General features: G+C 44.4%; 1 protein-coding gene across 1 annotated transcript; it reads left to right on the top strand.

Annotated features, from left to right (window-relative positions):
- Positions 1 to 548: 548 nt before the first annotated feature.
- RBX1 (ring-box 1) lies at positions 549 to 16,003 on the top strand. The gene is made up of 5 exons (XM_044229312.1): positions 549 to 660; positions 2,580 to 2,658; positions 8,991 to 9,061; positions 12,036 to 12,121; positions 14,859 to 16,003. The coding sequence occupies exons 1-5, from the start codon at positions 583 to 585 to the stop codon at positions 14,869 to 14,871; spliced, it is 327 nt and encodes a 108-aa protein (XP_044085247.1). The 5' UTR covers positions 549 to 582; the 3' UTR covers positions 14,872 to 16,003.
- Positions 16,004 to 16,770: the final 767 nt, after the last annotated feature.

Raw genomic sequence — 16,770 nt, 5'->3', positions numbered from 1 at the left:
GGAGGCTGCACGTCGGGCCTGGCTCGGAAACGGGTCGGGACCTGCAAAACTGTGGGGTCTCCCGTTTCGCAAGCAGGAGTCGCGGAACCCGCCCTCGCCGCTTCCCCGGCGAAACGCGCTGCTTTGGACCCGCCGGCACTGGAGCGATGCGGCGGCCGGGGAAGGCGGGGCGGGGCGGGGCCGGCACTGCAGGTCGCGGCCGAGGCGGAGGAAGCAGCCGCCGCCCCAGCAGAGGGAGCGCGGCCGGGGGCTTCCCGGGGGAGGCGGCGAGAGGGAGTCTTTCGAGCGTTTCCACCCGGCTCGATCACGTCGGCTCGGCCCCGCCCGGCCCCGCCCCGGCCACCGCCTCTTCCCCGGCCGACGCCGGGGCCAGGGGGTGGGGGGTCGGGGAGGGAGGGGTCGGGGAGGGAGGGACCTGCACCAGCGCCTTTAAGAGGCGTGGCTACGTGCTCCGCCCCGCACCTGCCCCTCGCGCGCCAGTAGGGGGCGGGGTGCGGGAGGAGGTGCCGGGGAGGGAAGGGGAGGGAGGCGTGCGCTGGTGCGCAGGCGCAGTGGCCGGACGACAGACCGTGTGTTTCCAAAATGGCGGCAGCGATGGATGTGGATACCCCGAGCGGCACCAACAGCGGCGCGGGCAAGAAGCGCTTTGAAGTGAAAAAGGTTGGGTCTCGCCAGCACCTTCCTCAGGGAAGGTAGAGAGGCGCGGATCTGGCTGGCAGGCCCGAGGATGACCGAGGCGCGGAGGAAAGGGCTTCATTTCAGGGCGTTCCTAGGACCGGGTACCAGGAAAGGAAACTAGGGGGCGGGTCTTAGAGTTGATCGGCGTGACTGGGGCCCACTGCCAATGGCGGTATTGGTTTCGCTTGGAGTCTGAGGGGCCAATCACAGAGGCGCTTATTGCGATACGCGGGGTTGCAACTCGGCTGGGAGAGCCAAGCGCCTGAGCTGTCACTGAAGTGGTGGAGGGGTGGGGAGGAGTGGGTGGGGTGGATGGAAGGGGGAGTCGGAACGATGCAGTGGGTGGAGGATGGGGGCAGTGCGGCGAAAGCTGGGACCTGAGTTCCTACCGCATTGGAGGCTTCCGAGGAGCCCGGCTGGTGATCTCCTTGCCCCGCCTCTTCCCGAAGCCCGGGGTCCCACTTATTGAGGGTCCCTAATTCGGTCCTCGCCTAATCAAGGCCTCCCTTAGCCCTCTCTCTAGTCCTCGTCCCCGCCAAGTTAAAGTGTCTCCAGAGTAACAACTCTAGGCTTTTCTGAGAGGTCTGTTGGTTTGTCACACAGCCGCCACAGTTCTGTGGTCATATCTAAATTCCTCTGTTCCCCCCACCCACCCAATGATGGAATTTGTTAAAAAGAAAATACGAGCCCAAGCCTTGTGTCATTTAGGAAGGGTTGAGTACTAGTGGCGAACGACCTGGTGAAAGTGAGAAAGCAAAAATGTTGAACGTGTCTTTTTTGCATGAAATGCCTTATAGTGTTTTGCCAACAGTGTGGGAGAAAAGTGCCAATTCCCACATAGTATCAAATAAATCTCTTCCAAATGAAGACTCTGAAATAGGGGAAATGTTATTACTTGAATATCGGGCTAACCACCGACAATATTCCCCCTGCTATTGCTTTTTTAGTGTTTCATTGTGGACACTGCATGCTCAGTTACAGGCAGCAGCCATATTGAAGAAAAGAAATAGGTTGTTTTGTTTTGTTTTTTCCTTCAAGTTGAAGCTTTCGGGTGAAAAGTGCTGAAGAAGTTGAACTCGGCTCTGAGAATTGGGTTTGAAAGAGGTGAAGGTTTTGGAAGTAGCACCAGATTAGTGGAGGAAAAGGGAGTATGGGAATATTTAGAATTGCAGAAGCCAGAAGGTTGAATTGCTTAAATGCTGCTTTTAGATAAACACTTAATTGGAATTATCTTAAACTAAATGAGAGTCTGAGCATGTGAAAGTTGAGAACAGCAGTTTATTTGATGGTAGGAACTAACCAAAATTCTGGTGAATTGTAGAGTTTGTTGTGAAATAATCTTGTAAGATTTAAGTCTTGACCTTGCTCTGTGGACTCACACACTGGGTAATTGGTTATCCAGCTTATCCCACGATTACCCATTTTATGATCCAGTCATCATCATAGTTCTTCTGTTGCTAGCTTTCACCTCCAGGCTCATTCTTTCAAAGCTGCCTTGAAGAGCAGATACTTTTCTGTGCAGAAATTGAGCTCTTCTGGGGAACCTGTACAGAAATTCAAGTTTTGTGCTTATTAAACCTAAAATAGGCACTTAAGAATTATTCCCGATTTTCTTACATTGGTATGGTTGACTAAATTATTGTAAGCTGTGGGAGAAAATAAAGACAATCCTTTAATTTGTGTTCACATACTCAACTGTTTAAAGAACAGGTGAACACACGTGAGGCCTTCTGTTGTCTTCTTATAAAATAAATAAGAGTAATGTAATATCCCCAAACTCTTATGTTTGGTGATCCCTGTGGCCAAAGAGATGTTAACTGCAGCTGCAGCATGAAATCCTAGAGTGTGTGCGTGCCTGTATTACAAGGAGAGTGCATTGTTCCCCCTTTTTCTCTTTGCAGTGGAATGCAGTAGCCCTCTGGGCCTGGGATATTGTGGTTGATAACTGTGCCATCTGCAGGAACCACATTATGGATCTTTGTAAGTAACTGGAGGAGGATGGGAGGAAGTTGAGAAGGTTACAGAGATTGTGGCTATCCTGATGTGACCAAATTTCTTCTTCCCAAGGAGATACACAGCCTAGTCAGAACACTTGGTGTCTTCCGCCTCTAGTCCGCTGGTATGTTTGAAATAGAGTAGATTTAATGATATCCTGGAGGCACACTCATTTCTCAGAATAAATCTACTCAATCTAAAGATGGCAAGCACACATTTAGAATGAGTTGTGGACACAGAGGCACTGTTGATTATTCCTCTATATTTCCCATCTCATACCCAGACTCAAAGGCAAAAATAGTGAAAGGAAAAAAATAAACTTTGAGCTAAAATATTCCACCAAAGCTAGTTTTTGCTTGGCAAGATTTATAAAGAAAAGAAGCCAACGAAGTAAGGAATTTCAGTGTTAGCCCCAAAGTTAAGAGGACATAGCTGCCAACATTGAAATAGACAGCTAATTGCAGTAAAGAAATTTCATTTAAATCTCCTACAGATTCCATCACGTGTAGTAGCCAGTCCATGGTGGATTTGATAGTGGTTGACGGACTCAGGATCCTTATAATAATAGGGGCAAGTGTGTTGATCATACCAGTAATAGTTGAGGTTACTTTTTAATCCAGGTACTAAAATGGTTTGTTACAGAGATGAGATATAAGGGGAAGAAATTTCAGCTTTCTAGAGTTGGATTTGTAGACACTTATTTTGAAAATCACTCACTTGCCTCTCCAGCTTCATCTTGCAACACTCTCCCACTCACTCTGATCGTTTTTTTGGCTTTCTTTCTTGAGTTGTCCATGCTCTTTTTTAGAGCCTTTTCACATCCTGTTCCCTCAGTGTGCAATATTCTTCCACTTCTCTCCGCTACCTTTGCCTAACCCACTACTGTCTGATCTGAATATGAGTCACAAATGCAAGCACATACATAAATTAAAATTTTCTGGTACCCACATTACAGTAAAAAGAAATAGATGATTTGCATTTTATTTATCCTGCTATATCCCAAAAAATTTCATTTTAACATGTAAATAATATCTTTTTATTTATTTTTAAGATATTATTTTATTTATTTGACAGAGAGAGGTGCAGTGAGAGAAGGAACACAGGCAAGGGGAGCGGGAGAGGGAGAAGCAGGCTCCTCGCCGATTAGGGAGCCCAGTGTGGGGCTCAATCCCAGGACCCTGGGATCATGACCTGAGCCGAAGGCAGACCCTTAACGACTGAGCCACCCAGGCGCCCTGTAAATAATATTTTAAAGTGAAATATTCTACATTTTCTTTTTGGCAGTAAGTCTTTGAAGTGTATTTTACGCTTACAGCACATCTCAATTCAGACTAGTCGCATTTCAGGTGTTCAGTAGCTACATGAGGCTAGTGGTGACTTTATGGAGCAGTGTGGAACTAACCCATAGTTGGTCTTTAGATCTCATCTTGAACTAGCTCAGAGATGTGTTCCCTGCCCATACTTAACATACACACAGGCTGTGATAGTTCTGTTAAACATTCCCAAGACCTCCCATGGTTGCCTTTGTAGTAGTTAATTTAGTTCGTTCTCTATCATATGTATGTTGTTTACTGCTCTCTTGCCAGCATCTAGCATAGTGTCCAGTATGTAATAGGTTCTCACTAAACACTTGCTCAATGAATAATAACAATACAAGATAGGGGAATAGTCCGATTATTGCAACTTGGAAAGCACCAATCAAATATGTGTTGGTAGTTTGCTGTCCGTGGTTTGAATTTTGACCCTGTTTACCTTTTCACGCGACAATCAAAGCCGACAGCAGCTACCATCATGTCTAATATAGATAGAAGGAATCCATCACGGAAAAACATATGCCCAGTTTTAAATGTGTTTGGGTGGGGTTCTGATTACATGCGTGCCAGTTTTGTTGCTCTGCATTTTCATAAGGAGTTGTGCCCAAAGCAAATTTTATTTCCTTGGGTCTCTCTTCTGTAAATAGTTAATGATTCCAAATAACCCTAGTTTGGGTTTTTTAAGTTTTTTAAGTCATTTTGTGTCTCTCTGGATTCAAGAGAATGTACTTCTTAGGAGGACCACAACAAACAAAGGCCATTGATACTTTATCTTAGAGTTGAATACTTGAGGGATCAATGTAGGTCTTCAGTTAGATATATTATATCTAATATATATATCATATATTTCAAATGTTAGGTGAAGTAGTAGAATATTGAATTTTTTTTTTTTTAAAGTAGGCCCCGGTGTGGGGCTTGAACTCACAACCCTGAGATCAAGAGCCTCATGCTCTACTGACTGAGCTAGACAAGCGTCCCAGAATATTGAAATCTTGTAACGAAAAGTTATGAAAGTATTTTCAAGTCATGTCTTTTCAAAATTTTAATTCAGAAGTTTAGTTCTTCTTTTTTTATTATTAGTATTTTTTATTTTTTTAAAGATTTTTATTTATTTATTTGACAGAGATCACAAGTAGACAGAGAGGCAGGCAGAGAGAGAGAGGAAGGGAAGCAGGCTCCCCGCTGAGCAGAGAGCCCGATGTGGGACTTGATCCCAGGACCCTGAGATCATGACCTGAGCCGAAGGCAGCGGCTTAACCCACTGAGCCACCCAGGCGCCCAGAAGTTAAGTTCTTCTTTAAAAAATTATTTCTTAAGGTTTTATTTTATTTTTAAAGGTTTTATTTATTTGACAGAGATCACAAGTAGGCAGAGAGGCAGGTAGAGAGAGTGGGGAAGCAGGCTCCCTGCTGAGCAGAGAACCCAATGTGGGGATCGATCCCAGGATCCTGAGACCATGACCTGAGCCAAAGGCAGAGGTAATTTGCTGAGCCACCCAGGCATCCCTTAAGGTTTTATTTTAATTCTATTTAAAATGCATCATTATATTAGTTTCAGGCATACAACACAGTAGTGACTAACTTCCATACTCTACCGGGTGCTCATCGTGACAAGTGCATTCCTTAATCTCCATCACCTGTTTTTTGTTTGTTTGTTTGTCTTTAAGATTTTTATTTATTCATTTGACAGACAGAGATCACAAGTAGGCAGAGATGCAGGCAGAGACAGAGAGGAGGAAGCAGGCTCCCGGCTGAGCAGAGAGCCCGATGCGAGGCTCGATCTCAGGACCCTGAGATCATGACCTGAGCCGAAAGCAGAGACTTAAGCCACTGAGCCACCCAGGCGCCCCTCCATCACCTGTTTAACCCATCTCCTCATCCTCCTCCCCTCTGATAACCATCAAATTGTTCTCTATAATTAAGAGTCTGTTCTCAAGTCTTGTCTTTTATTCAATGAATGCTCACATCCTGGGCATTTTGCTAGGCACCAGTATAAAACAGTGACTGAGATCAAATTTTTACCCTTAAGAAACATACCTTTTTGTTTATCACAGACACTACAGAGAAGTCTGGTTGCCACAACTGGGCTTGCCTTCCGTTAAAAAAATAAATGGACTATGATTCCTGTAAAAAGACTTTTTGTCAAAGCTGAAAATAAGAATCTTGATTTAACAATGGCCATTTTCTAATAAATTCTGGTCTGGCATTAAATGAATAATTATGTACATAGCCCTAAATAAATAACAGTGATTATGGCTGTGCCCAAGTCGGACTCTTCTGTAAAGCTTTCTTGGTCTGAAGACATCCTCTTTTTTTTTTTTTTAAAGATTTTATTTATTTATTTGACAGAGAGAAATCACAAGTAGACAGAGAGGCAGGCAGAGAGGGAGAGAGGGAAGCAGGCTCCCTGCTGAGCAGAGAGCCCGATGCGGGACTCGATCCCAGGACCCTGAGATCATGACCTGAGCCGAAGGCAGCGGCTTAACCCACTGAGCCACCCAGGTGCCCCTGAAGACATCCTCTTGAGTCAAAATTAACACTACATGCCCTCTTCTAGCTTCATATTTATTGTATATTGCCCCATTTCTTTGTTGTTGTTAAGAGTTGCTGAAACACATAATCTAGGTTTTCTCCATTATCTCAGGTAGTCTTGTTCCAGATGAAGAGGGCATCCAGACACCCTTTGCCCATGAGAAGTTAGCCTTTTCCTAAACCACATGTCCATCCCTGTTTCTAAAGTGTGAAACCCATCAGCTTCCAAGGTGAAACCATTGCTTCCTTAGCAGACCTTTGGTGGTAATGCTCAATGCTTTTTTTTTTTTTTTTAAGATTTTTTATTTATCTATTTGACAGAGATCACAAGTAGGCAGAGAGGTAGGCAGAGGGGGAGGGGGAGGAAGAGGCAGGCTCCCTGCGGAGCAGATAGCTCGATGCGGGGCTCGATTCCAGGACCCTGAGATCATGACCTGAGCCGAAGGCAGAGGCTTAACCCACTGAGCCACCCAGGCGCCCTGGTAATGCTCTTATATTGAAGTTAAAAAGTCCCCAGACTATATACCTCATGCCCTAAGCCTCTGCCTTTGCAGGGGTATGACAGGAACCCATTATGTGCTGCTTGTTTTGGCTGCTCTAGGTTGACAGTGAATGGTTAACTTTCCCTGTTTAAATGAATGACTCAACTGCCTGCACCAACAGCTCAAGAATTTTTTTTTGTTAAGATTTTATTTATTAGAGAGAGCACAAGTAAGGGAAGCAGCAGGCAGAGGGAGAGGAAGAGGGAGAAGGAAGTTCCCCCACTAAGCAGGGAGCCTGGTATGGGGCTCGATCCCAGGATGCTGGGATCATGACCTGACCTGAAGGCAGACGCTCAACCGACAGCCACCCAGGCGCCCCTCAAGAAAATTTTCTATTTGTAAACATTTTACACTCATATTTAATAATTTTTCATGCCATATTCTTTCTTTCATGGCTTTGTAGATTGCAGTCTTATCCTTCCTATACATTTTTGTTCTTTGTTAGGAATTACCAGGTAAAGAATGCGTATGTATTTGGCTCCCAGTGTCTCTGTTGGTAGAAGTGGTTTTGTTTGCTTATTCAGGTACTGAGAGCCTACTTTGCACTTGGTACAGAAAGAGTCCCTTAAAAATACCTTGACCTAGAAAAATTTAAACATGATCATGTACCTTGAAACAGTCGTTATTTATTTCAGCAATAATTGTGTCTTTTAATTAACTAATTTCATGATATATTGTACTCATCTGAAAGAATCCAGCTTGAAGGTCATCAGATTTTACTTTCTCTACTTTTGAAAATGGTAGTGCAGTCACAGCTCCAGTAAATCCTTGCATCTACTGCATAGACTCTGGACTCTCCATTCCTATCAGAAGGAGAACCCAGTTACTCTCTTTGTAGTGTGGATCTGGTAGCAAAAGGAAGTTTTGTGATTTCAGATCCTTTGCCTTTCATAGTTTTTTTGAAGGATGGAAAAAACCCTTAAGGTGTATAATTTCCCCCAAGACCGGACAGACCCATTCGAGTCTCAGCACTATTTGCCCACAGTCTTTCTGTTTCTCACCTATGGAAGTTTGAAGTAATTGTCTATTTTTAGTCTTTCCCAAAACTTTTTATTCTTCAAATGAGAGACTCCATTTAGTTACCACCTTCAGAGAAAGCAAATTAGACATTAGTAATTCTTGTTCCTTGAAGATTCATCCCCAGTAGAGCTTTACTCATCAGTTCTTGACCTCAGTCAGATTTGTATTCTATTTTAATTCTTCTCTCTTCCCCCTCTGTGAAATTAATACTTGGATATATTTGCCATAATGTGCTCTGTTCACAAGACAACATCACCTTGGGTAGTACGCATCACCAGTTGGTGGGCCCCAAGTCTCTATCTAGCCCATTGGCCGAACAGATTGGCTTTGTTTGACGGTGTTTTAAAGATGGTTGAGTTTTGATGCTTTCACACAGAGCATGCGCTCAAGTGTGCCACAGGCCTCTTCACCTCTTTTATTTTGCTTCTGTCCCAGTTCTTGTGTGTGTGCCTGACCCCTCGAGGGGCTGGAGCTTGTTACCCAGCGAGGCCATACTGTTGGAAGGACCTCAGAGGCAGCATTTACCCAAAACAGGGAGAAGATGCCATTTCTCAGAACAGTAAGAGTTACGAGATAGCTTTAAGAATTTACTAGATGAGCCAAACTAGGAGAAATCACTTCGGTTTGGACAGGTCAGTTTATGTTCAGAACTAAAAATGTGCCTTTTCCTTCATCACTCTGTGACCAAGGAGAGGAAATCGTTACAAAGCAAACGGATAAGTCACATCTCTGCCTTCTGCGCTTCACCCCTTCCTACACTCATGAAAAAACAATGGTGACTAATGAACCACTTGAGATTTTGTCCAGGTTTGCACCACCCTTACCCCTACCTCTGCCCAAGTCCTGTGCTTGTGATACTACGCAGGTGGGGCGCGGGAGGTCCAGTGATCTTGTTGCTCTTGTTCCCACAGGCATAGAATGTCAAGCTAACCAGGCGTCCGCTACTTCTGAAGAGTGCACTGTTGCATGGGGAGTCTGTAACGTAAGGAAACATCTTTCCCTATCAGCATGGCTTGTAAACATATTACCACTTTTCCTGCTTTGCCAGTCTTGAAAATAACTAGGAAAAAAAATGACTAGCCCACCTTTCTCCCAAAAGGTACACAAATAGTAAAAAAGATTTTAAATCTTTGTACTGTTCACCTGTGATAGGTTAAAAATTACTAGTTATTATACGGGCACCATTTTGTCTTAATTATAAAGAGGAACGACTTTTGTTAGCAACACTTGGGGATTCATCTTTGGGAATTGCCTCCAGGGCCTGTGGTAGTCTTTGGAATATTCTCCTGTTGGTGGACATCTTTACCTTCTTAACAGATCTTTTTTTAGGGCTAAATATGCCTTGTGGAACTAAGTTTGGCAAATAAATTGGGTGTTCAAGGGCCCTTGTGTGTGTGTTCTAAAGTGTGGCAAATGTACTAAGTTAGGATTTTTTTTTTTAAATCCTGGCTCATGCCAGAAATGTTTTGTCCAGCATCGTTGGACTGAATGTACAGCCTTCCACGGCGTGACAGCTGTGAAGGATAACAACATCAAATATGTTATTTCTAGCATGTGTTAAAAATTCATCTCTATAGCCATATAGTCCCAGTTACAGGAGCTAAAATTGTCCTGTCCTCCTGTGCCAAGGGGAAAGAGGACCCGCAGCCCCCAGTGTAGCCCAGGCCCAAGAGGCTCTGAAGTCAGACCATCATTCCCTGTCTTTGACTTACTTGCTAAGTGACTTAGCAAGTTAGGGATGTTTGACATCCCTAACCCTGGCTTCCCTCATGTAGACTGCACAGAGTTATAATCAGGATAAAACGATTTTATCCTAGCACATAGGAGACATAAGTGTTTGTTTGTTAAATATAAGTAAGTAACAACTTTTGGGGGGGTTGGTTACTGAGCACATATCAGTACTTTGGCCCAGCAGGCTGAGGCTCTGTCCTACCCGAGCCTGTCCCGGACCTTCTTAATTCTATCAAGGCCCTTTGAGTGGTTTCCTAGTAGCCTGGCCCAGCCAGTATTGACCTAGTTGGATTTGTTGTTTGTGGGGATAAAGAAATAAAATATATCGGGCTCTTTGCCCTGCCTGACATCCAGCCATATACCAAGGGCCAAGTTATCTTTTGGTGGAGGGCAAAGGAAGTGAACTTCCCCTAAGTTTGGCTAAGGCGAGACTAGCTCAGGGAGCCTACCATAAAGAGGAGCTGGCCTGGGGTGGCAGAAGCCCTTGGACCAGCGCTGGCTTCTAGTTCTGGGTTGTCTTGCCCGCCCCATGAGTTAGGCAAGTCCCTTGATTTGTCGGAGTTTCAGTTTCCTGTCTGCAAAAGGAAGGTAGCGATGCCTGTCGTGATTTCTCACAGGCTTGCTCTGAGGCTGCGCTTAGGTGATGGGAGTTCGGCCCTCTGTGAGCTGTAAGCACGAGGCAGTGTACTTGAGACTGCTGGGTACAGCCCTCAGCTGACCGCCGGTCATTAACAGGCGGAAAGTTGGGACCAGGCTGGTTCGGGGATGCTGGCACCTGCTCTGCATCTTTACTTGCAGCCCCCCTTTCCCTCCATCTTCCGAGGTAGTTGGGGTGTATAAGGACCCTGTACTGCTGCAAGAGGCCCAATGGGGGTGGAGGGCGGTGGAGAAAGGCGTCCTGAATACCCTTAGGGGAGCCTGTTCCTACTACCTGGTGATTGAGGAAAAAAAGGCCTCACTTTCTGCTTTCTAGAAGTTTTTTTTCTCTCACACTGAGTTGTATGAGAGTCAACGAGTTGTGTGAAAGGGATCTAAAGCTCTCACCCTGGGCACGTACCTGTCCTGTGGACCATCCACAGTGTCCTAGCTGTGGATTCCACTCCCGATTACCAGATTCTGTCTCTGTCTTTATCAAGACAGTGCCCGTGATGGTAATCCACTCAGTGACTCTTCTCGAAGGTCCCCGCATGTTTTGGTAGGGCCTGCTGACCAGACTTTGAGTCTGTTACTAAATCAGGCTTGCAGAAGCTTTCATTATTCTGCTGGGCAGCCAGCATTTCTCCCCTGTCCCCACCTGGGCCCCACCCCTCTCAGACACGATGAGGGGAGCGCTTGTAGCTGCTGTCTTAATTCTCCGTTCCCATGAGCAGTTGCTAGAGTAAATGTCTGTCACAGAGGTATTGTGATTAGCACCTGCGTGTCATTCACTCACACCAAAAAACTCCCACAGATTTTCCTTTTGCCCAAATCTGAAAGCCATCTCCTAGCTCCCCATCAGTTACCAGCCTTCTTGGTACTCTGGCCATTTTATTTCTTGCCTTGATCATGAAATAAGTCGTTTGATCATCTTTGCTGCTGCTTTTGTGCGGTTTGTACATCATGATGCTTCCTTTTTAAGAGAAAGTGCCTCACCCCTTAAAGGCTTACCAGGTACTGAGCTGTTTTAATATCGGTACACCTTTGAACAAATCTGGAAAGAAGGTCTTTTGAACAGAGCTGAGCTGGGTGCAGGGAGATTGGGGAAGTGCCCGTCTTGGCGGCGGCAGGAGAAGTCACTGCTCCCGGGGTTCCCGTTCTCCAAGGTCGGGGAAGGGCAGTTGGGGACCAAGAATGGGGAAGTTTGAAATCTGCCTGTGATCAAGGGCCTCCTGGCATGTGTCCGAGGAAAGTATAGGAAAGTAGAAGGCTCCCCTTACAGGCCCAAGAGCACCAGGAAGCCACATTCCATCTTCCCTTAAGGGAAGGGGAGAAAATGCACTGCTGTAGCATATATGATGCTTCCTGAATGATTTCTTCTCGTAGTGGTTACATTTCTAACAGGTGTTTCAGTGGGAGTGTCCTGTACCTGACCAAGGCGTAAGGGGTTGTTGACCTTTTCCCTCTCATTGTTTGTCGTCTCCCCTTGTTCGCTGGTTCCCCGTGTGTCACCAGGCTGCTGCCCTTGAGACAGACCGTCAATAGATGGCTGAGGAATGATCTTTAATAAAATGTGTCTTCTCTTCCAGCATGCTTTTCACTTCCACTGCATCTCCCGCTGGCTCAAAACACGGCAGGTGTGTCCGTTGGACAACAGAGAGTGGGAATTCCAAAAGTAGGTGTCTGGCTGTTCTGACGTAAGACGGGGCTCTGTGCGCGGTGCCATCCCTGAGTCACCTCAAGCTGGAGGGTGCAGAGTCTGAGAAGATGGGAGACAGGGAGCATACCTTGTTTTACAAACAAACTTTTAATTAGTCAAACAAGCGCTCATCTGTGAGTCCCACCTCTCAGTGTCTGTGAAAGTAGAAAATAGGAGAATCTGCAAACTATTCATTATTTCCAGAATCATATCCATAATAAGGCTCCAGGGGCGCTAACCAAGTTCAAGTATCTTTGCTTGGGGTTGAATTATATCTGCCTATTCTGCTTCATGGTTCTATCTCATTCTGATTAACTCCGATATGGTATTTGTGGCTATCTCAACTAAATTACTAGTATTATATAAATAAAATGTGACATGGTAAATTTTTTAAAAATTCAGATAGTCAAGAGGGCATACCCAAAAAATGTAGTGTCCCATCGTAGTCTCCTGATCTCTGTCCCAGAGGTGACCACAAGTTCTTAGTACCTCCTGACTAGCTCCAGAACATGCTTGCATGCACATGGGTACATAAGTGTATATAATTTTAACATAAATATGAGCATCCAACATAGTAGCTGCTGTCTTAATTCTCCGTTCCCGTGAGCAGTTGCTTTTTCATTTCATACATTTTGGAGTTTTTTCATATATATCCGAGTACCTCCTTTCTTATAGTTGAAGAGTAGTTTTTATGTTGATGTACCATAATTTATTTAATTGATAGATTTTGGGTTTCATATTTTTCACTTAAAAATAGTATGTAAGGATGACCATCCCTATACATGAATCTTTGTGAATATGTGCAGGTATATTTGTAGCAGTAGTTCCTAAAGGAGGAATTTCTGAGTGAAGAGTGTGTACCTTTTTATTTTTGATTAAAGTCAGATTTTTCGTTCCCAAGAATATATTATAATTTACACTCCCTCTAAACAGTGCAGCAGAAGGCCCCTTTCTCCATTTCCTGCTAAGGCTCTATTATCAAACTTCTCCATCTCAGCTGCTCTGATAGTTGAAAACCAGTATCCAACCGCATTTTTTGCATTTTGAGTAAGATTGGCTACTTTTCCTACATTTTTATGCTTCTTTCCCTGTGAAATGCTATGTTTTGTTGCTGTTGAATTATTGATCATTTGCTTTATCAAATTTTTTATGAGAAGGGGGTTTTATTTAAATATGAGTTTTGATTAATAGGATATAATGAAGTTTAAAAAACAGAAGATGGGGTTCTTTGTTAAATGTTTAGAAATCCCTTATTGGTACAGTTATTTTTCTTTCACACTTGGTTATTTATTTGGTAAAGAATTTTGGAAGTCTTACTGACTGCATGTTCATTTCTTAAGAAACCTGCCAAATACTCAGTGTTTTAACTTTTAACTGCCACGGTGCTTCATTCAGCAAAGTGTGTGCTACCTAATGTGTAAGATATGAAAACACGGGGGACAGCCCTTCCCCATCCTTGGGAGCTGGAGTTCTGAGTAGAACCACGAAGTCACACAAAACACTTTTCTGCATTCTCAGGAGGCCTTTGTAATTGGCTCTGCCCTGAAGCAGGCTCCGGGTTCTGTTTTGGACCCAAATTGTGCCATGTTGCCCATTAAATATTCCCTGGACTGAGCCTAGGAAGTGGAGGGTATGAAGAATCCCTCGTGTTGGGCTTTGACACCACCACCGTGTCCCACCAGCGGCCGTGTCAGGCAGGGCTCGACAACGCCTTGGGAAAACAGATTCCGAAGGAACAAATCATGGCCATCCTTCAATCTGATAGACAACGTCTGGCTTTCTCTCCAGTACACTTACAAACGCTGGGGCTCTTACTCTGTGTGGAATTCGGCACAACTTTTTTGGTAGACGATATTCAAGTAGATTTCATGATTTCATACGAGAAGTGTTTAAAACATCCAGTAGTCCTTTGGGATGATTGACAGCATGACCCAGAGTTCAGGTGCCCTGGTTTCCACCCATTGTTAAATGTATTATGTTCTGTGTTGTACTTTGTTATATAAGTATTTTACTCAGAGGATAACAGTCCATAAAGAACTGGACAGAAGATTGAGTAAAATAATAGAAGGATATTTGTTCAAGAAGCCCACTTATATGTGAAAGAACTTTTCCCGGCCTTGTTTGTTTTTATACTCTTATTAGAGCCAAATTTTGGCTTTTGGGGAAGTCCGAAACCACCTGAAATCCATACCTCATTTCTCTACCGTTCTCTTTCTTAGTGCTGAATGGAATCAGGGTGGAAATTGGACCTGGTGATAGATTTTGAAATTCAGGCCTTTTAGTGACTATTCCTGTGTTTGCCTGAGTAGCAGATCTGAGTAAAAACACGCTGCCGTGGGAGGGGGAGGCTGAGCTCAGAGGGGGTCTGAGCCGCGGACTGGAGCCGCCGGAGCGGTTCCCCGTCGCAGCCCCTGGTTCTTACTTTTCCCTCTCGCCTTCCAGTACTGCGCACATCTGTCCGCTAACCGGAAGGAGGGTCAGGTGGGCGTAGTGGAGGCCCATGGAGGGACTCCCACCAAGAAGAAGGTAGAAGGTAAAATGCGAAGGGTAAAATAAAAGGAGCAAAACCTCGTGTCAGCCCAGTCTGGGAGCACACTTGCACTCACGTGTTTTAAAAGTTTTCCTTACATTTGCTCCTGTGTTCTAGCAGGTTCTGTAGTCGAAAGCAGGAAATTACCAAGAAATTAATAAAATAACGTACTTTGTCTTTCAGGTACGGGCACTAGAGAGAGAATTCTTCCATCGAGCTCAACTGTTCTGTTATTCATTTAATGACTTGCCCTCCTGTTACTTAATTATAAATTAGATAGGACCCTGTCTTTTCTGCTTTGTCTTTTTAGTTTGCTATTACCGCAGCCATATTGTATTCTGTGTCAAATAAAATCCAGTTGGATTCTAGAACAGATGCTGTCTCTTGTGTATGTGAAAAAGTGAACATAGATAAAGGATCCCCGCTTCCTAGGTTGGAGGGCTTTCTTTCGAAAGTGAGATGTTTGTTCATTAGAGCAGAGTTGTCCTGTGAGCGCATCGCTTGGTCTCGATGAATCCTGGTCCACAGCCTGGTCATCGGTGGCGGTCTCAGGCAAGTCGTCTCTGCTCCGCCCTTTCCCCTATAGAACGGCTCCTAAGAACTAAATGGCATCATATGTGCACAGAAAGAAGTTTTGTAAACTGTAAAACCACTATACGAATGTTAACCTTGACCGCGTATGACATGTTGCTTTCTCTTCTTGGTTTAGAAAAATAAACCTGAAAAAAATCTAATATGTAATTTTGGCTGGCAAAAGAAGAATTTATGCACTCAAGTTGAAAATTGGTGTATTCAAGTGTCCACTTAAAATGGAATTAAAAAGAATTCAAATTGCCTTTACCACCACAATCTTTTGCAGTTTGTTTAAAATGTCTTGGCCATGGGGGTGCCTGGCTGGCTCAGTCGGTAGAGCATGCGACTCTTGATCTTGGGGTCATGAGTTCAAGCCCCACATTGGGTATAAAGATTACTATAAAAGTCTTGGCCATGAAAGAATTTGCCAGTTCTAAAACTAATTCAGTGGTGATACAGTCTTTAACTGAAAAACTGTCTAGTTTACTGTAGTGGTTCTCAAACTATGGCCCAAGGACCCTGTGGGCTCCTGGAACCCTATCAGAAGATTCATGAAGTTCCTGTTCCACTACATGTCTGCATGAGGCCAGCTTTTCCTTCTGTCCTTCAAAGCAATGCACTGAATGAAGAAGCAGGCAGGAGAATCCAGCTGTCTTCTATTAGATGTGAAAGGTTTGCAAACATGTACAACAGTGCCACTCTTTAATTCTTTTGTTTTGAAGAATAGTGGCTTTTAATAAAAATATTTATGTTAACATGATGGGTTTTGTTCTTTTTAAGTCTTTTAAATTTCTTGGCTTTGATTTCCATCATATATATATAGAGAGAGATTTATAGATGTTCACCCACAAAGACAAAAATTCTTTGAGGCCTTCAGTTTTTAAGATCATAAAGAGATCCTGAGAGTAGACAATTTTAAGAATCTGGGGCGCCTGGGTGGCTCAGTGGGTTAAGCCGCTGCCTTCGGCTCGGGTCATGATCTCAGGGTCCTGGGATCGAGTCCCGCATCAGGCTCTCTGCTCAGCAGGGAGCCTGCTTCCTCCTCTCTCTCTGCCTGCCTCTCTGCCTACTTGTGATCTCTCTGTCAAATAAATAAATTTAAAAAAAAATCTGTATCTTCGTGATTAAGAACTTTTTGAACTTGGGGCACCTGGGTGGCACAGTCAGTTAAGCGACTGTCTTTGGCTTAGGTCATGATCCTGGAGTCCTCAGATAGAGTCCCACATCAGGCTCCCAGCTCCGTGGGGGGTCTGCTTCTCCCTCTGACCTTCCCTCTCATGCTTTATCTCACTCTGTCTCTCTCTGTATCTCAAATAAATAAAATTTTAAAAAAGAACTTTGAACTTGGGACACTTGGGTGGCTCAGTAGGTTAAGCATGTTCCCTAGGTCATGATCCCAGGGTCCCATATCAGGCCCCCCAGCTGAGCGGGAAGACTGCTTCTCCCTCTGCCTACTGCTCCCCCTGGTTTGTGCTGTCTCTCTCTGACAAAATCTTAAAAGAAAAAAACAAACTTTGAACTC

The sequence above is a fragment of the Neovison vison genome, chromosome 12, assembly GCF_020171115.1.
Source record: "Neovison vison isolate M4711 chromosome 12, ASM_NN_V1, whole genome shotgun sequence".
NCBI classification, from domain to species: Eukaryota; Metazoa; Chordata; class Mammalia; order Carnivora; family Mustelidae; genus Neogale; species Neogale vison.
Note: the sequence above shows the minus strand (reverse complement) of the source record. Positions and strands in the feature narration are given on the sequence as shown.